Source organism: Pyricularia grisea (assembly GCF_004355905.1).
Source record: "Pyricularia grisea strain NI907 chromosome Unknown Pyricularia_grisea_NI907_Scaffold_1, whole genome shotgun sequence".
NCBI lineage: Eukaryota > Fungi > Ascomycota > Sordariomycetes > Magnaporthales > Pyriculariaceae > Pyricularia > Pyricularia grisea.
In genome coordinates, this window is record NW_022156716.1 from 4286452 (window position 1) to 4306426 (window position 19975).

Here is a 19975-nt window from a genome sequence, read left to right on the forward strand (position 1 = left end):
CCATTCAGACGGCGTGCCATCTACCATCGAGAAACCCTTCCTCTTTGATCATCCTACCATTGGATTATGTCATGGCCCGAGTGATACCGGAGAGCAGAGGAAAAGGGCAAACAATGTGGATTGCTGCATTTTATGCCCTTGTTAAGAAATGGTTTACCCGTATTCTTAAGCAGCGCAATAGGCCCTCATACTATTCACAGGTCATTGTATTTGCTCTAGAGGAGAGAGACCTCTATCTAGCAGCTCTCCCACCTGCGCCTAAGTCGCTCACATTGAGCTTCATCGGATTTCGGACCTCCACCGCCGTACAGGCTGTCGCCGTTCTTCATTTTCCTAGTGCTTTGTATGTTGTAAGCTCCGTAATTTGTCCACCAAAACTCATATTCCCAAAAGCATGACAATCTGTCCATTCAAACAATGGAAATGTGGTGGAGTCAACGTCTGTGTTGAAGACGGGAAAAAGATGAGGGGAAAAAAAACACAGGAAAAAAATAATAATCAGGAACAAAACCACATCTCTTGGCCAAAACCAACAAATTCTCAAAGGGGTAGTCGCTTGGGAGTAAATCCTCGTGTCCCCAACGCCAATAAAACGAGAAAGAAAAAAAAAGAAGAAAAAAAAAACCAATAATTGCAAGTAAATGCAGAGGCCGTATTTCTGTTTCAATAGTCCATTCCATGTGATTCCTGCCGTTCAATTACGGGTATCATACCGTCATGACCTGCCAATCCCTTTTGCTATAACTCACCGCAATGTCAAGGATAAATCTGGGTTTTTGGAAAGGTAGTAAAAGGACAAAACAAACAAAAAAGGAGGGTTGAATGGTTCCGGTCCCAACGCCGTGTCTTAACCGTCCTTCTATCTCTCATTTCTTCATCAAGTCGTAATATTCGCTTGCATGCAAGCCAACACGTCCGTGCCGTGTATGCCAGCGGGCTGGGCCGGCCTTTTTCTTTTCGTTCATTGAAGCTCAGCATCTATAAGCTCTCCAGTCGTTTGCATCGTAAAGTCACCGATGCTATCCATGGGCTCTGACGATTCGCACGAGTTCTCCCATTCTTCCAATGGTAAGCAAAACGTTAGTCATGTTTGAGTATCGGTATATGCTTCACTAATGCCTGTCTCATTGGACATACCCGAGGCATCATCGTCGAGTTCTTCTACCATCAACTGCTGAAGTTGTCGTATGACTTCTGAATAAGAGTTAGCCATGAATGAACTTAATAATCGGGACCCTTGTCATGTTCATCTAATAAAAAAAAAACAATCTGATACGTACCTCGCCTAGCTGGCCAATAAATCTCTGGGCTTTGTGACAGTGTCGGTGGAAACATCGGTCCACTCCCGTCCGCCTCGACCGCAAAGAAGGGATCACATTCTCGGAATAGACTTTCAAACACCTTTCCGACCTGATGCTGACACGGTTGCTGACGAGTTATGTACTGGTCATTCAAGAAGCGAATACATTCCCATCCCAGTCTCTGTGCCGCAATATCGACTGCTTTTGAACGTGCTTCACCTCCAGAATCCTCAGGAAATTCATGTGAAGGTCCAAAATTGAAGATCTCTAGCTTTAGAAATTCAATCACGTCTCCGCCAACTTGAGGTTCGAGGTAGTTTAACAGACCAGGTGCCCATCTGTGAACATTGTCGAGACCGTCGGCCGGGTAGGAAGGTTGGGACTCACGTTCTGTCAGTAACAGGTCGTGAAACACATCTCTGTGAAAATCCAGAAAGGCCCTGCCTTCGTTATTCTGCAAATTCCTGGACTGTTCGCATATTTGCATAAAGAGGTCGTTCACCCGGTCTCTGTCTTGACTCGTGCGGCAGCAGACAACGGCAGCACGAAGAAACGGTGTGACCGGATAGGAAACCATGGCTCCGGTGATCCCGGCCACCAAGGTATCGAATACTTTCGATTGTGTATAGGAGCTGATCCGCACAAGGGCGGCAATGATTTCTTCCACTTCAGGGAGGCTCTGACCAAGGCAGAGTAGTTTGTCCAGAAATATATTGTTCTCGGTTCGAGGCCAGTCACGTCCAATCAATCCCAACTCGTGTGTCGTCATCTCATGTAGGGATGTCTGATCCCGGTATGCTGCGTACAGTCGTGTGTTCAACACCTGCTGCATGTTCCTGGAATCATTTGAATCGAGACTTTTCGGTCCTTGCATACAAGCCAGAAGATCTGCAAGCAATCCAATAATGGCATCGTAGTTTGGCTGTCGAGTTGCCATCCTGCGGGAAACTGCCTGCGCCATCCGGGCAAATTGTGGGTTGCTGTCGTTGGAGTCGGCCGCAATGATGAGAACCAGCTTGTATAGGTGGTCATGATCCAGAAATACAGCCTTCTCCAAGCGTCCCAAGAGGACAAAAGAAAGCATGAACCCAAAGACTTCGGCCCAGGAGCGTATGTTGACATGGAAGTGAGACCAAAGCTCATCTATCAGGCGCATGGCCTGTTGCAGGTAGCAACCCTCGTCGAACAGGTCCAGCGGCCGACGTGGAGTGACGCTGGAGGACTGGTGCCAGCGAGCCTGAGCAGTCTCAATGACGGAGATCATAACTTGTACAATGTTTTTCCTCACCTGCGCGTCAGGACTTCGCTGAACCATTCTTTGAAATGCGATTGGCCGGTCGCTAAAATACTTAAGAACTGCAGACGAAGCGTTCTTATCTTCCCTAGTCCAGGTGTATATGGACATCAAGAGTCTGTTGAACTCAGGCAGGTCCTTCGCGCGAGAAGCGACCTGATCCAGATGGCCAAGGACCATCTCCATAGTGTCACTGTCTGCTTTGGTCCACTGGAACTTATCCTCGCTGGATCGCATCTTGCGGTTCAAAACCATAGCGTGATGAACCAGGTTTATCTGACCAGGATCGAACAAGCAATGCCTTCGCAGTAGTAACGTGTTCTCCTGGTGAATATGCGCAGCCAAATCTGCAGGAACTTGGGCACGAAGGGGTCCGGGCTCGTTTGCTCTAGTCAGAATGTCTTGTTCACGGGCCAGGTCAGATGACCTTTGATAGAAGAGCATGTAAGCGCTATATGTCTTGTCAAATGGCTGGCTTGTACCATCATAGGCAGCGCGAATCTCGGATCCACCGAAGCAAGAACCTTCAATGAGTTGTGGATCCCATGCCGTTACCATGTCGTCGTTGAACTCGACCCAGGTGTCCTGTGAGCCACTCGGGGTAGGTCGTTCGCGGATGTATGAGTAGTAGTGACCCGACTCGGCTGTCCCTGAATGCACCAAGACGCCAACAAGCTCAAACATGTCGGGCGGGCCTGTTTTCGACGGGTCGGCCAGATGCTCTACCGTGTACGGGCGCATGTCAATATGTGTAGGGAATGAGAAGAAGTCGTTGATCTTGTTGCGTGTTAGAGATCGCAAGTTGAAATCGAATCGTTTCAGGTGGAAGATGAGGTTGTTTGGAATGTCTTTGAGGCATGCCCTCTTCACTGCATCCACATGTCGGTCACAAGTAGAGCACTTGTACTTGTTATCACCACCCATGATCTCGCCCTCAACATAGGCTTCCAGGCTCTCTTGTAGACTGCTCTTGCCTTTGATGTCGCACTGTATGGCGGAAAAGGGCTCCAGCCGCTCCGATATGTGCTCACATTCCTGAGATCGCACCTGTTGAACCAGCTGGCCGCCATAAAACGACCTGAATGTCTTTTTACTCTCGGCCGAGGGCAGCTGAGCCTCCCAGCGGTCAAAAAGGAGATTGTAGAACTCATCAACATCCATTTGATTGTGGATGTCAATTGGGGTGTCGTCGTAGGTCCTGATGCTGTCTACGCAATCCGCTGGATCGATAAACCGCTGATGACTGTCCTGTAGATAGGCAAAGACCTTTTGTGTCGTGAAGAGTAGCTTCTGCGTGTACTCAGGATCTTGTACCTTGGCTTCCAGCATAAACTTTCGAAACCCCACATTCATGAATAGCTGTGTGAATAGCGAGTTAAGATAGCATGTGTTGGACAGGTTCCTCAGCCCAGCATAGCCGCATGGTGATCGAATAGCCCTGTTACGGTCAAAATTGAATGGTATATCGTAGTGATAGGGATCTTCGTCGTTGCCTGGATCGCAGGGTACCAAACTCTTGAGGTCCGCCAGTAATGTGTCCAGCCGAGCTCTGCTGGATGCTACGCTGAGCATCAGCGTATGGGTTAGGAGTTGCCGTGTTTGTGGGTGTATGACCGGTCGAGGCAATGGATGATCAACCCGCCTGGTCCATGGAGGGAAAAGATGCTTCCAAAAGATCTTCCGAGGAAGCGTTCTGCAAGAATGTCAGAAAAATTCAGGGCCGGAGTGTCTTTTTGATGTCTTTACTCACGGCATAATTGTCAGAGTGGTATCGATGAGTACATCCTTGGGGTTCAGCATCATCATCATCATGTGGGCGAGAACCTGGGGAACCACGTCTATGTAGTCCGGCTGCGTAACATCCTGTAGTAATTGGACAAAAGTTAGCCCGATTGGCCGACCCAGCCAGACAATGAACCAGGACCACACTTCTGGTGCAACCTACCTCCCAAGTCTCATAGGATATCAACATTTCTGTAGTGATGTCCAAGGTTTCTTGCACGTCGAGGGTGGCTGAGTTCGATTCCTTCATAATCTGAAATAGATCCTTCCAAAGCTCAAATGCCTCGCGAGACTTGTCACGATAATCTTGGGACGTAGTGACAAGCTGGCAAATCAAGTCCCAAAAGAATCGCTCCACCTCTGCTGGGGAGACCGCAGGAAGACTGTTGTAAAGCGTCAGCAAAATTTCGCGCTCAAAAATGTGCGTTTCAGAGCCTACCTGTTTCTTTCCTTAAATAGGGCCATAATTCCGTTCTGCACCCGAGAGCGGACAACTGGATTAGCCTCCTCAAGCAGGAGTCTCTTGATCTGTTCCGGGATCTCTGTAGATCCCACAAACTCATCCCAGCAGCCACGTTTGCACACAGCACACGCAAGGATTGCATGGAATAGCTTGAGAGCCAGCTCAGACGCGTCATCAGCCATGGTCGAGTCGGTTGTCGAAATCAGTAGCGACACAAGCCGTTCGAGGAGCTCGCCATCCAGGTATTCGACGACCTTGGCACCCGATTTTGCCACTTCTTCGTCCGCCTTGGGGTTCCGAATGAGAACAAACTTTTCCAGCACAGTCGTGATTATCATCGTGATTGTCTTGATCATCTGCGAACGGGTCGCTAGGGTGGGACAGCCCTCAACGACATCGTCACTACGAAGAGCTGCAGCTGCGAGAAAGAATATTCTTCCAGTTATGTCACTGAGCGGTCGCTTCGAGACCTCAGACCACATTCCAGTGAGAAAATTGCCTGCACGGTGGTTATAATGAACGAGTTTGTTCAAGACAGACACAGCATATAGAGACTTGAACGTCTGGCCAGGTGGGAAAATAACAGTCGGGCTGGTGGACGAGTCCAGTGTTGAGCTGAGCATTTGCTCATCAAGTGGAAGCTTGATGAGGAAAGAGTATATCTGTAAAATTCAAAGTTGTTAGCTATCAGTGGATTGTATCAGCAAGCGTGGCAGGCTTACCTCGTTAGCTAAAGGTTCATCCATAGCGAGACAATCCCAAAGCTTGTCGAAATGAGATAGAATTTCGACCTCTACGGGTGAAGCTCCCGGGCGCACCTTTGCGGGTGCCGTAACGACCGATTCCCGCTTCACAAGAAGAAATCCATCATGGATTTGCAGATCTTCCAAAGACTTGCAGATGTCAGCCTCTCGCGGCACAAAAGGCTTGCCGCGGTAGAAGATACGATAGTTCTCAAAGCCCGTCGCTTCTTGCAGGCTCGCTAAAAGCGAAGAAGCTGTATTGCGTCTCCCAATGTGCAGGGTCTTGACCTCGGTGTTTGTCTCGCCATCGAATCCTTGGAATTTGAGACCGGCCGGATCACCCTCAACTTCGTCAGGCAGAGCAAGTGGCAGAGACGGCAAGTCGGGCGTCGCAAAGTACGCTACCTCACTGTGGAGATGGTGAAAGGTTTTCAACACCTTGAGTGATCGTATGAAGCGCGAAGACTGCTCCTGCATCTGAGATTCGCTTGCGACTACCACCATGTTTTCGTCATCCCCGCTTGATGTATCACCGCTGAATGTCCTGAGGCGTTCGGCCGCCGCAAGAAGTTGCTTGAGACACCTGTCGACGAAAGCCAAGTGGACTTTCCGGGCTCGGTAAATCGAAAAACCACGAACGGATTCGCTGTTGAGGTATATGTCGCTCACAAGCGTCTGGATAGCCAGCTGCTCAAGACCAGGGTCATTTGTCGTCATTATCATCCGCCAGATCTGCTCAATTGCAGCCCAATCAGGACTGTCCTGGTCATCCAGCAGGTCGCACGAGGGGCTGTTGACGGCAGGTAAAACACAGAGACGTATCAAGTCTAGAGTGCCGCTGCACAAGTACTCGGATGGGAGCGAAGGGAGATACTCTGTCCAGCATACTGCCACGAATTCATTGTCCGGACGCGTGCTCTTGCAGTTGTTGAGGATCCGCCATGAAGCAGTGCGATCCTCGGGGCAGGCTGCGTCTTTACCCACCATCAACCCCCAGAGCCGATTACCCAGTCTGGTTGAGGTCAGCGCATTTGGCTGACTTTGCAGGAGCAGGCTCAACATCTCTCGCCGTGGAGCATTTTGTTGACCGTCAATAACAGCAGGATATCCGCTCTTCCGTCCCAGTGAGACTGCATGCTCCAGCTCGTCAACCAGTAGTTGTGCAAATGAATACTTAGAGATGAGCATAGGCAGCTCTCTAACTCGGCTTGGATGCATCAAATTCCATATTGCCGAGAGACTCCCCACTGTTGTGGGTGACTTGGATGCAATATCTTGAATGCACTCTTCATAGAGCGCTGCCCTCCCCTCAGCATCCGGGCCATATGCCAACAACTCTTTGAATTTCCCGGTTGCAAATTCACGGATATCGTGGCAGGTTACAGTCAGTTTGGCGCCCAGAATAGACGACTCTCGCATCAACCTTACGCAGAGCCGATAAGGGGCTGTCTCGAGTCGCTCGTGCGGTGTCTTCTGTGATGCATGACGCAAGACATGATCAACCAATTCGCGGACAGTCGGGGTGAACGCCTCGATGGGAAGCGTGTTGAACTTCTGACAAAAGTACAGCAGGCCATCGTAGTGAAGTAGCTGCACGATGCGACAGAACATACGTAGGAGTGCATCCGAAATTCGGGGGTCCTGAGTTGTAGTTGCCGTCTGCCAAAGTAGATCTGTGTGCTTCTCTGTGTATGTGTTGGTGACTAGTAGGAAACCAATGATGTTGCCGCTCTCGGCTGTAATCTCGGGATGGCAGGTTGGGCCGAGAATGTAGGATATAAGGTCTGATTGCAGCAGGTAGTCGGCGAAGAAATGCTGCACAGCAAGATTTCTCGAGTCGTTTGCTGGCTCGCTGAATCGCTTCCAGCACGCCACCATGTCGTTACACATTGACGTGACTGCCATGACACGGAGTTGCATTTGACTAGACATAATTAGTTTGCTGAACATAGTAAACCGATACCTGGAAGAAATTACTTCAGGGACTAGACTCTGATGAATAAGAGGATATGTCCTGCGGAATTCTTCAACGAGCTTAAGCGCTCCAGGGTGCTCAGGGTTTAGGAGCGCCAGCTTCATGACATCGCCAAGGTGTCTTATCAAGCAACCTGTGTGCTCGTGAGAAAGATTCGTGATGCCTTTCTCCGTCAGCTTCGACAGAGCAGCCGCCACAATGCTATACAGCTCAAAAGCGATATGCGACCACTGCCGGGGTCTCTCTGTCGAGTTCTGGGCGTCCAGAGTCGCCACTAGGAAATAAAGCTGACATATGGAGTCAAGATTATCGCTAAGTCTCGGTAAACTGCCGAGGAGGTCAACTTGGGCACGAGCAAGCTTGAAAAGTACGCTGTACACGCCTGCTTCTGCGTGCCTTGCCAGACAGCTAGCGAAGCAGGTAGCCACCGACGCCGCATCGTACGGCACACCATACTGCCCTTGCACTGAGGTCTCGTCGCGTACACAAAGCTGGATTAATACTGGAAGATAAAATGGTGAGATCAAGTCCAGCTCCCTGAGATCTGCCGTGGCCATGACGCGGTGTAGTGTTGACAAATCGAATATCACGAATGAGGCCGTGAGAGCAGCAAATTCGGAAAAAATGCTGGGCAAGGTGGCTCTGATGTCACGATCCCTGGTAGTATTTCTCCGGTAATGTGCACACGAAATTATGTCAGGCAATCCTTGCCAGAGATACATATTTCTCTGATAGGCGTCGATCAGCGCAGGGTAATTTGCGGCTCGAGTGAAATCATGCAGCTCTCCCACATATCGATCGATAGCCGTTGTCATCTTCTCATCTGCATGATGAGAAACATGTGAGCATTCCGAAATCACACAATTTCGGAGTTATGTACGCTACTTACGTGTCAATATATGCGTACTGGCTCGCTGGAGGCTCTCTTGCTGGTGTTCATCTTCGTTCCGGTAGGGAAACGATGGCGGCTCTTCGGGAGCTGGCACGTCACCAACTTGGTTCTCTTGCACAAGCAATATTTGCGGCTCGTCCATAATCAAGCTCCCTTCGTCCTCTGGTTGATGAATCACCTCCACCGGTGGACTGCCTCCCATGGCTGAGGAAGTGGGTGTGGATGTAGGCATTTCTAACTGAAGACCGTCCATCACAGAGGATTCCACGCTGAGCTTGACGTCATCAGAACCGTCATGTTGGGCGGTACCAGCTTGACTTTTGGAAGACAAGGGCGAGGATTGTATTGCGTTTGACGATTGTTGTGTATTCCGGAGATTGATAGTCACACGACTCGAGACCGGTTCTGCCGAAGCACCTGTGTCGACCGTGCTCTGCTCCGGGGTGCGGGGGCCGCTTGGGTCGGTATCTAGCCTCATTTCGACGTCGTCCGGAGGCAGCCGGGTGGCTTCTTTGTGTGTTTCCAAAGCGGCCGGGGAGCCCTCGGTTCCCGGGCCGCTGGACCGGCAAGGCGAGGCACCGCCGCTCAACGAGGTACGACGGCGCTTACGGGCCGAGTGTTCGTCGTCGTCGAAGGGGTTCGGTCGTGTTGAGCAGGGTTCTGAAGAGGCAGCGCGTTCTCTCGGCGATCTGGGGCTGGATGGTTGGTCCATCTGATTGATGCAGCAATAGGAGGACACGGGATCGATTGCTCAAGCTCGAGTCTCTCCTGGGCGCTGCGCAAGACAGCCGGGTGACAGCTCCGCAGCTCCCTCTGAACTAGCATACGTCAAGCGGGATGGTTATCTGTTGGGGAGAAGGTCCTCGTCAGTTGAGTATAGCAAACTTCCCCGGCGCATGGATCAAGCCGGGGGCCAAGCTGGGTGCGTCGTGTGGGGTAAATAAACTGTCTGCAGAATTACGAGGATGTTTCAAAAAGGAACAAAGAGGTGACGATGTAAGGCGACCATGACAAGGCCCTGGGAACTTAGTTTCCACGAGCACTGCGACAGTACAAATTTGTGCAGTCAAGGCAAGTTCAAGGCCGAATGCAACCCAGCCAGGATTTACAGTCAGAATAGGTAGCTTGTAAGGATCTAGGTAGGCAAGCTGAACGGAAATCTCTGGGCTGCGGTAGTGTGATAGCCCGTCTGGGTAGGTAGGGGGAGGTAAGGCAGAGGAGTGAATGGCAGGTGAGGTAAGTAAGGTAGGTACCTAGACTAGAAGGTGGGGAAGCCTGAAGGTAACCGATGGTGGGCGGTGGGTCTGGAATGGGGATGACTGCCTAAAATCAACGCCGAGCTTTTTACAAAGTATGAAGCTTCGACCAACACGAAAGGCACAAAGAAATTATTTGTAGAAATATGACGAAGTTGTGCGTGATAGGTGAAAGGACTCGATGCAGGTATGAGATAGGCAGGCAGGGACCAGGCTGAAGTGGATATGTTCATTTAGGCGGGTAGCCAGGCGTGAAGTGGGCGAGTGCGGGCGGGAAGAAGCTGTGGCCTCTTGGGGCATCTGCACTTACTACCGCTGGGTTGGAGCTTGGGGCGTAAAGAAACTCGGTCGCCAGGTTGCCACCACACACTCAACAGGGCTTTTTCAAAAACAAGCTCTAAGCTGAAGGAAGCGCGTCGGCGGCGGACAAAAGTGCTGGGGGCGAGTGGAGAACGATTGAGAAGTTGCAACAGAGGATTTATGATGGGTTTTGTTTGTCGAAACTGCAGTTTTTGTTTGCTGTAAAGAAGTTGTAGCTTGGTCAAAAGAATCGACATGCCACTGGTCTCGGTAGGGGTGGCATTATAACGCGGGGAAGGGTAGGGATTCTAACCTAAGGTACCTTTCCCGCACACGCCTTGGGCGGGCTCCGCAGCCTGCGTTTGCCCGTCTCTGTGTTTCTTTTTTCTACAACCAAGCCAAGGCAAGCAACGATCACAGGGCAATAACTGGGATTTTTAGATGGTGTATACTAGCATGTGGCGTCACTGAAGTGTGAACCATACGAATATTGATTAAGAAAACACTTTTCTCCAGTTATAGATAGCATGTGCAGCAATTTTTTCGATGCTCTTGAGGTACAAACCCAAGGTAGCTTGGTAGGAGTCCAGTCACGTCCATGACAGCATGCCTTCGAATGACGCGTTCCAAGATTGAGCGTGACGGACCCACCAACCGGGCTGTTGTATTATGTAATCACCGAGATCCTATCTTTACCGTGATATGCGCGCCGTTGTCAGATTGCCTTGCTGAGTACGGAATTTTTGTTATTTGTTATACCTAAATGTCACAGGAGCATGTTGTAGAAAAAGTGCATCAGATTATCTGATTTTCTTTATTTTTCATTTTTTTTGGAGTTGTCATAACGTTTTGGCCGGGTGAATGGGCGGCGGCATGGCTGCTTCACATGTCATACTGTATGCACGCCAGATTATAACTTTAGCAGGGCCCATGTTATACATCACCCACATACAATTCGTTATCCAACACCCTTTTTTAGCTACAGAGCAAACAAGAGCACCGGGTACCGTTTACTACTACCTCTACCACTACCTACACCTAATGGTCAAGGTAAAAGGTTAGGAATGAGGTGTTAGCGGTTCAAATTTAGATATTAGGATTAGGGATTAGGTATCGAATGGTTCAGGTATAGGTGTTGGCAGTTATTAATTCGGGTTTATTTATCTGGAGTATGAACCCAAAAAAGCCGCGCCACGTATATGTTCATATTAGTACTGTGTGGACTCCGAAAGGTTGTTGGATACGTACCCTTTGACAGTCACACTTTTACTTGAAAGGGACAACAGGCCCCACCTGTTTTTTGCTGTCCCCGGAACACCCAAACTTTTGGATCATTAATACTTGACTGTCATATTGAATAAATAACCTTTTTTTTTTTGTTCATTCAAGGCGCCGCCCGAGACACGAATGCGGTAGTGAATACCCTTAGGGCCTTAGGGTAATACTATCTTCCAGGAATTCCATACAAGCCAATTCCATCATGGAACGCAAAAGGCTATTACACCAACTCGACACCCCATATTCTGCAGTTCAATGGTGAGTCTCAGATCCGCCAAAGATCCTTCTGTTTGGCCAGACAAACAGACTAATAAGGTTTGCGCTGCTTGCTAGGCCCCATGTGCTACCTGAAGATCAGGATACAGTCTTGGAACTTCTCTGCAGGTGAGTTATCGGTCAATTAGGCGGACACTGATTTTTGTTGCATATGCCACTCCGGCGTCGAGGGTAAATTTTCTTGCTTGCGTGTATGTGCATTGTCATGCGAAACTAGTTCTATTCTAGAACTCACATGATACTTCGACCACCTTAGGTGCACCGGTAACAGTCATATCAAGTAGACCAATGAACTTATTGGTGCGACTGCACTGAGCCTAGGAAATTTGTTACAAGATCTTTTACCAGAAGTATGTGATTCTAACCAAATTTTGGCATCAACACATACAGCCTTCTTTCCCCTTTAGGCGATTATCGACGAGCGCACTTGGTTCCATCTAAGGGCAAGCGCAGCAAGAAAAAGTCAAAAAAGCAAGCATCGGATGGCCAACCCCCAGGCTCTGAGCGCCCTAGGCCACCTCCACCAGAGCTTTCGGCGTTTGTTGACATTGGCTTGGCAAACATCACTCGATGTCTTCAGGAGGATTCCGGATCTTCAATAATCAGCCCTAGCGGGGATGAAAAATCCCATGAGAACTTGAAGGGGACCCCATACGCCATGATTCTCGTGGCCCGATCAGGACATTCCTCTGCCTTTCACTCACACTTCCCGCAGATGGTTGCGATGGCATCTCAGTCTCGACCGAATCAGCCTGCCATTCGCCTGGTCGGCTTCAGCAAGTCTTGTGAGGACCGCCTCAGCGATTGTCTTGGGATCCCAAGAGTCTCGAGTGTTGCGTTACGGGCTGGAGCACCTTTGTCCAAACCCCTTATTGGGTTTGTTCGACAAAATGTTCCTGCCATTGAGATACCTTGGGTGGAGGAGGTGGCGGCCGGATATCAAGAGACAAAGATTAAAACAATTGAGGCTCCTGTAGGTCGCAAGAAGCAAAGAATCGGGAAGACATAGTCAGCCTATCTTGCAGAGTCGGCTGTAGTCATTTTCAAAATCCGAGTTGGGCTGGTGATGTCGGCATTGCTGGCAATTCAACGAGGCCCAGTCGAGCTGCTTTCAGAAGGCATATTTTAATTGCGGTGGTTTATAGCGTATAGTTCACAAAGTCCCGTCCTCCAATTTACGTTACATGTCAAGCTATTATCAAAGAAATTCCTAAGTCTTCTACTCTCGCGCAAGATAGAATTTGAAGGACGAAGGGCCCCTGGCTTCTAGCAGAGGTTCGCACGAGACTGTTCAAGAATCAAATTCTGAGATGGCTTCCCTAGGAGGTATGGAACGAGAATAAACCAGAGCCGTTTCGTACCTTACCTTCTTTGTCAAGCAGCATTTGCCAGTAGAGACCAAAATGAAACCCATCTCAGGTACCTTGTGTACCTGGAACTCTTCACTTTACGATGGCAGTACAGTAGAGTCAAGGCACTGTGGGTAGACCACCTCACTTCCTACCTAGGAAGGTACGATCAAGTTCCACTCAGGTTATTGCCAGCTGTCCGGCTGATGATCGAAAAAGATTTTCGCCCGTACAATCAGGCCAGGTCTAGGGCATGGAGAATGACCCACGCAGCAGCGTTACCTTATCCAGTACAAACAAGAACTGAATACCCATATCCTCTTCCACAAAACAAACACACCCGGCATCCATGATCGTAGGAGCCAAAGTCATTGGCGTCCAGGATTTGATCTATTTCCAGCCACGAGCGTTAGAATTCCCCGTTCTCGAACTTTCAGAACACGATTTTCTATTGGACCCTGCTTTCAAAACGTGCCTTTTTTTGAGTCCCTTGGCCATCACTGTTTTGATACTTCGACAACCTTAGTCTTCTCACTCATAAGGATCTCGTTCACGAAGCTGCCTCCATCTCAAGGCATACACACAACATCATCATCCCACGCCACATCTAATCTCTCATTTTCTACTCGTTTCTCGTTGAAAGCTAGCCTGCACCAAATCATTTGCTATCAGATCTCATCTTCAAACCGTAACTACTTCCATATATTCGAGCCAAGATGTCCGGCTACACAGCTGAGCAGCTTGCTGTCGCCCGTCAACTCTCAGCAGAGTTTAGCTCACGTAGCGGCAAGTCAAGAGGCAGAGCAAGCGGCCGGTCAGGCGGTGGTATTTCAGCCTCGTCATATCCTACTCGAGCCTCCATCCTCAGACCGAAGGCGTCGCTGTCCGCTTCAGGCGGTAGTCAAGCTAGCGGATCTGGCAGATTCGCCTTGCGTGGTACTGGTAAGTGCTAAAGCTTACATCTCGGCTGGTCTGTAAACTCTCGGACCGGCTAGGCTGTGCCCAAGGCATCCTGGGATTGGTCTTAATTATACAGCTACTAACAGTATAACACTCCAACAGGAGCCTCGCGAGTTGCTGCACCGGCCACCGATGGCCGAGAGAGTGGTAGACCTATTCGTGACACTCAGCCAGTCAGTAGTCCAACTGTTCGAACATCCGCCAGTCCATTTACAAACCGCAACTACTCCCCAGCAAACGTAGCTGGAGGACAGAGTTATACACCCAAGGTCTCGGGTTCCGCCGGACTGGCTACAGAAACGGTTGGTGTCAGTTACATCTGTGGAAATAGCGGCAACAGGACAGGAGTGTCTAGTCCTGCTCAACCACATGCAAAACCACCTAGGGTAGCTGACACTGAAGTCATAAATGATCATGATTCGGCTCATTTCGGGTATCAGATCACACCAACTCGGCAGGTTCGTGGTTCAGGCATAGCTCCCACTGAAGACAACAAGAATCTCGATGCATCGTATACCGCTGCTTCTGATCCTCCCTCGAAAGCAATGTCTGTGCCAGACCATTTCCAATCTCCTGACAGCCCCACAAGCGGAAACTCGAACCCAGGTATCATAGAAGTTGAAGTTGCTGAGGGACAGAAAGCAAAGATCGACACATCTCAGCCCGTGATTTGGAACTGGATGAGCGGCGAGTCACCCAAAGTCCGGCCACCTACAGCCTTTGTAGAGGAACAGGAGCCTCTTTACGACAATTCAGCTGATATCTTCTCAAAGAAGCCACTCGGCCATCGCCCTCTATCTCCGATCTTGGAGCCTATGGTGTACTTCGACCACAATTTGCCGCCTCCAGTTGTCGAGTACTATCAATCGACCAGGGAGCAATCAAGTGGTCAAGCTTATTATTCTGCTCAAGGCACAAGTACCGAGAAGCACAAGCGATCAATGTCCGCCGGACCCCAGCACGAGAATTGCACGTGCAATAGGGATCTGACCACCATCAAGGGTTTGGGAGGCTCTCGCTTCTCACAAGAGGATACGAGGCCGGTACAGAACCAGAATCGGTTTACCGGTGCCTGTCCCGTTCACTACGAGCAAAAAGTCGACCAGCTTGGTGCCACATTGTCAAGCTTCACACTTTGAGTCTGTGAATTAAACAGATACTAGTCCGACTAGCATTTCCAAACATGACTTCTTAGTCGACCACGATCTGGAAACGTTTTGAGATATACGTTGGTGCAACACACGTGTTTTTCTAGCTTGATTTACCCTCGCGATGCCTCTTGAAATGATAACTCTGGATCGTGAGTATCAGGGTACTATCCTGCGGAAGTGACGTCCGAATCAGCGTACCTTGATATTATCGGGCATTGTGGCCCTCTGCATGAAGTACACGGATAAGCAAGGGATAATTGCGTATAGGGGCATTTGCGCGTACTTGAGCTTTTAATATTAGCCCACTATAGTTCTTGACATCATGCATTCCGCTTGTTGTTGGGTGAAATAAAGAACAAGTAGAGAAAGGTAGAAGGTAGCAGTTCAGGCAGCTGGGCCCAGAATCATGTTAATAATTAAACAGTGAGGAGGGATTTGAGATATGTTACTAAAAACGAGATATGTCTCTTCCGAAGAGCCATGATATAAACCAGAAAAACGGCACAACAATCTTATTGCGCACGCTCAGGCTTTTTGTCAAATATGCCGTCCGCCACAAAACCCAAGCGGCACGTCCTCTTAGTTCGTCCGCGCTGCTTTGATGGATCGCGCGCCAGCCTCCCAGGTATGCCATCGTTCCCCAATTTCTGAAGGAAAAGGGTTTACTCTCGGCTATGTTCCCCTTGTTCATGGCCTTGGCTAGGTATACAGCCTGTTGGGATGCGACTTGGCCTGTCTTTGGCAATGACTGATCAGCTTCGCAAAAAGCGCAATCGCCGATGACGAAGACGTCGTCCATTCTTGATAATTTCTCTCCTGACGCATTTTCTGTAAGTTGTGCCCGCATATGACCATCAGTCACAATGGCGCCAGTTTTGGGGTCACTTCTGAGGCGCAAAGGCGAGTTTGAGTTTGAATCTCGGCCACGGACTTGGTTGTTGGTGAGCTTCTTGACCAGCGGGTGCTGCATCAATCCCGTGCTCCAGACGACCATCCCTGCGCCTACCTCCTGGTCGCCGTGCTCTTTTATCTTGAGCTTCAGACCTTCTCCCTCGGCACGTATGGCTTGCAGATGGTGTTCCGTACGTATCTCTATACCCCTACGGTTGAAAAGCTCCATGGCGTAGTCAGCCAGCTCCCGGTCGAACATGGGAAGGACCGCCGGGGCGATGTCATAAACGGTAATGCGGACCAGCGGGACAAGACCCGGGTAGACCTTGATCAGATCCTCGTAGATGAGGTCGTGCAGCTCGGCCGCAAACTCGATGCCGGTCGGCCCGCCCCCCACCACAGCAAAGTGGAGCAGCTCGCGCTTCTGCTCGTCGGATATCGTCGGGTTGCTGGCACAGTGCTCGAACAGGGTTAGAATGCGAAGGCGAATGCGCCTCGCGTCGCCGACGTCGCGGAGAAAGTGTGCATGTTCGCGCACGCCGGTGATGTTGAACGTCTGCGAGTAGGCGCCCACTGCGACCACCAGCTTGTCATACGGCACGTCGATCATGGGGCCCTTGTGCGGAGTGGTGGGAATAACGGCACTGCCTGGTATGGTCGCCGGCTCCGGTGCGGGGATTGTGGTGTGGGATGCGGCATCGTCGTCGATGCTGGCCTCGACCCGGACGACCTTGCGCGTGAAGTCGACGTCGTCTGCCCACCCCTGGTGAAATATAACCTGGCGGATGCGGCGGACGGGCTCGGCCACGGCGCGGAACTCTAGAGTGCCGACGGCGGTAGAGGCCAGCAGGGGAGTAAAGACGAAGTGCGACCTGGGGGAAACGACAACGCGGTCGAATTTAGCTGGATCTAATGTCCGCGCAAGGGCGTAGCCTGCCCACCCAGAGCCCAGTATCACGACCCTCTCCTTTCGTTTGCCATTTTGTCTTCCTGTTGTCAGGTCCTGATGACCTCAGGGCTCTGTTAATATGTCCTCTAGTTTTTGGAGTCCGAAATGATTATCCCTGACTAGGCAGGAACCACGCAGGAACTCACCTTGGTTGCGGAACTTGATAATGATCTAAGGCACTTATGCGTAGCATTTGTCTTAGTCCGTAATGTCACAAGTGCCTGTCTTCGTGCGGAGCAATTTAAAGACATTTTGAGAACAACACAATCGATCAGAGGACCAAACGGGGTGAGATAAAACAAAACAATATGATGCACATTTCCGCAATCATGGCAGTTTGGTACTGTGATCCATTTTGGCGTTGATATATCATGGCCGCTACAAGAGAGGTTTTAATACCGGATTGTTCGGTAACGCAAGTATGACACATGGATGATTGGGGAATCAAGTTGATTCAGCCGCTCGGCGAGGACCGGATCAGCCAATTGATCAATCATCATCAATGCGCATGTGGGTTCGAGAATGAAATCATAGCTTTTCCATGTATTCTTGATATTTAGGCGACGTTAAATAGCATCCACGATTCTGGATTAGGCCTCTGGGTTGGGCCCACCCAGTAATAATGACAACAGATATATACGTTTCCCTACCTAGGGTACCTACCTAAGGTACCTCCTATTACCTACTACCATTTACATATTCTATTATTTATTACCGTATATATTACCGAATATCCAATGCTGCAGGCAAATTATGGTGCAAACATCATATGCAAATGCATATTTCCAAATAGTCTCGTAACTGGTGGTACCCAGTACATACACTTCTGTAGGTGTTAAAATGTGGATTGTTTTGCAAGTCCGATCGAGAATCGCGGAGGCTAAGTATAGTAAGCAAAGAGGCTAAGGTGTGGGAACATGACGATAATTGACCGGGTGGGCGATTCTCTCGATCCGAAGGCTCCGTGAACATACTAAAAATTTCACGATCCAGACCTTCGGAAAATAGACCCTTTAGGCGGGCGCGTGGATATGGTGGCTAACATCAGCAAGAAAACTAAAAGGGATGATTCTCGACACAACCCGTAATACACATTGTCGACCGTACAAAGCAAAGGAGCCCCAGGAATTTCTCAACATTCACTCATCCGCAACCGCTGTGTCTCTCAGAAATGATCCGGGCTTTACCATTCTACATAGGGCATCGAATCAGGTTCGCACCGCAGAGCTCTTAATGCCAATAAAGATATCCAAAACATACAAACCATCAGCAGCCTACCTCCCACAGATTCAGTAGCATAACGTCTATGTACTATTTTACAACTAGTTAAGAAGGTAGTAAAAAAACGTTTTAGGGCGTCCCATCAAGCAGCCACTTTCAGTATTTAGCAGTCAGTTTGGAGTCACATCCACCATTAATACAAATAGATATATTGAAGTACATGAACTCCTACTCAAACTTGTCCCACCACAGTATTTACCTACTTACCTAGGTACTCACCTACCTACCTACTCACCTATTGACGATGAAGGTGGCGATAGTAAAGAAATATTACGGTGCTCTTCGTCGCTCGATCAGTGAAATACTATTCTAGTTCTAAATATAGGATTGGATGTAGTCGCGATCAAATTTGCTCCTTTTGGGATGAAAAAATCTTTGGCGAAATGTATGGCGACATAGTTGCATTTTTGTGTGCGTGAAATGCAACAAAATTTGATTGAAATCGGTTTTTGTAACGATTGATTTGGCAAAGAAAATGTCTGAGATTGTGAAAGAAATCACGCACAACCTGTTTGGAGCTCTGTTCTGATTAAACAGAGAGACAAAGTAAAGGGTTTGACGGCAGCCACAGACACGTGCCGGGGAGATTTGATGTCTCTGACCCCGAAGTCCATAGATAGACAATGCCCAATTTTGGCATCGGAGGGATCACTGGATCGTAATTGAGGCTCTTTGGTTCCTCGAGTAGCTGAAAGTTACTTGGCGGGAGAATACGAAGGTTGGTGGCAGCCCAAACAATGGAGGTTAATGGTCGCATAACACACAAGGTTTTGACGTATCGCAAGGGAAGGTCCGGCTTGAAAGTTCAGGTTACCTTAGGTTGAAATTGAAAGGTGACAAGATTGCAGATCCAACCGAGCATTCAGTTTGACATGTCATTCGATGGAACAATCCAAGTGATCACAGCTCTGAGAGATTGTGCGCCTGCAGAGCTGCCTCGATATTGGGGACGAACAAAGTAGGCCAATGAAATATTGAGGGACGGCAAGTCACGGACGAACGTATGCTAATTGAATCTGACTGTAAAATGAATAAATAAATAAATAACTCAATAAAATAAGAAACGTATAAAATAAAATCCCACCCATCATCAAAACACCCGACCGTTGGCGCCTCGCTCGGGCTGGAAAGTTGGGCATGCAGTCAGAGTCTGACAGGGTCAGGGTTTGAAGGGTTTTACCAGTCTTGACGAACACAGTGACAGAGCGGACACCAAAAAAAAAAAACGATAGTAACCATAGTCACGGTACCCGACTGATCTTTGGTCGAGGAACCGTTATCAGAGGGGCAACTCAGCACGAGTGGAGCAAACAGGACATTTATGCAAAACATCGCGGGATGTGCACATCGAGTTCCAAGTTCCCCTCAACTTACAGCTGCATAGTCTGTTTTCTCGATAATGTGATTCGACAAGTTGAAAGGCGATGAAACTTGGTAGTAGAAAATGGCTCTGCGCCCAAGCAAATGGTGGGTCCCGCCACGCAGAAAGCGCGAATCCAGGCAAGCCAGTGCCGACCCATAGTGGGGCTCTCGCTCCAGTTGGCCCGACAACCAAGCGGAAACATGCAGCTTCCCCATGTTGTGGTTTTGTTTACACTTTCACAGACCTGAAAAAGCAACAAGCAACTAAAGTCAGCAAGCACACATCCAATTGGACAAACCAGAGCCGAGCTTTCTTCCATTTTGTTGTTGTCGACCCGAACCCCCCAGGAAACCTCTTTATCACCTGGCCATGCGCACATTGTAAACACCAACATTGGCTTTGTTGATCTGGTGTTTTTCTGGCTCCCCAATTTCCGTTTTACCTCCCGTGCCACATCATCTACCATTATCG

The 19975-nt window shown here is 49.3% G+C and overlaps 4 protein-coding genes across 4 annotated transcripts; 2 read left to right on the plus strand and 2 right to left on the minus strand.

The window, feature by feature from the left end:
• Window positions 1–544: 544 nt before the first annotated feature.
• PgNI_01302 (uncharacterized protein) lies at window positions 545–9162 on the minus strand (the record flags this gene model as incomplete). Its single annotated transcript, XM_031121375.1, has 8 exons — window positions 545–1059; window positions 1138–1194; window positions 1281–4288; window positions 4346–4458; window positions 4541–4760; window positions 4817–5502; window positions 5563–8381; window positions 8448–9162. The coding sequence occupies 8 exons, from the start codon at window positions 9160–9162 to the stop codon at window positions 962–964; spliced, it is 7716 nt and encodes a 2571-aa protein (XP_030986522.1). The 3' UTR covers window positions 545–961.
• Window positions 9163–11316: 2154 nt separating this feature from the next.
• Window positions 11317–12740, plus strand: PgNI_01303 (uncharacterized protein). The gene is made up of 3 exons (XM_031121376.1): window positions 11317–11542; window positions 11618–11668; window positions 11951–12740. Exons 1-3 carry the CDS (start codon window positions 11487–11489, stop codon window positions 12567–12569), a joined length of 726 nt encoding a protein of 241 aa, XP_030985910.1. The 5' UTR covers window positions 11317–11486; the 3' UTR covers window positions 12570–12740.
• Window positions 12741–13625: 885 nt separating this feature from the next.
• On the plus strand, window positions 13626–15008 carry PgNI_01304 (uncharacterized protein; the record flags this gene model as incomplete). The annotated part of the gene is made up of 2 exons (XM_031121377.1): window positions 13626–13851; window positions 13972–15008. 2 exons carry the CDS (start codon window positions 13626–13628, stop codon window positions 15006–15008), a joined length of 1263 nt encoding a protein of 420 aa, XP_030985913.1.
• A 339-nt stretch (window positions 15009–15347) lies between these two features.
• Window positions 15348–17355, minus strand: PgNI_01305 (uncharacterized protein). The gene is made up of 2 exons (XM_031121378.1): window positions 17007–17355; window positions 15348–16914 (listed from the first exon to the last, which is right to left on the minus strand). Exons 1-2 carry the CDS (start codon window positions 17109–17111, stop codon window positions 15469–15471), a joined length of 1551 nt encoding a protein of 516 aa, XP_030986525.1. The 5' UTR covers window positions 17112–17355; the 3' UTR covers window positions 15348–15468.
• Window positions 17356–19975: the final 2620 nt, after the last annotated feature.

Bases quoted from the DNA above. Each gene is read 5' to 3' on its own strand.
- PgNI_01303 (XM_031121376.1), top strand. From the start codon at position 11,487: ATGGAACGCAAAAGGCTATTACACCAACTCGACACCCCATATTCTGCA. The intron at 11,543-11,617 runs GTGAGTCTCAGA...GCTGCTTGCTAG, and splicing joins CCATATTCTGCAGTTCAATG to GCCCCATGTGCTACCTGAAG. The intron at 11,669-11,950 runs GTGAGTTATCGG...CAACACATACAG, and splicing joins GTCTTGGAACTTCTCTGCAG to CCTTCTTTCCCCTTTAGGCG.
- PgNI_01305 (XM_031121378.1), bottom strand. From the start codon at position 17,111: ATGTCTTTAAATTGCTCCGCACGAAGACAGGCACTTGTGACATTACGG. The intron at 16,915-17,006 runs GTGAGTTCCTGC...TGAGGTCATCAG, and splicing joins TATCAAGTTCCGCAACCAAG to GACCTGACAACAGGAAGACA.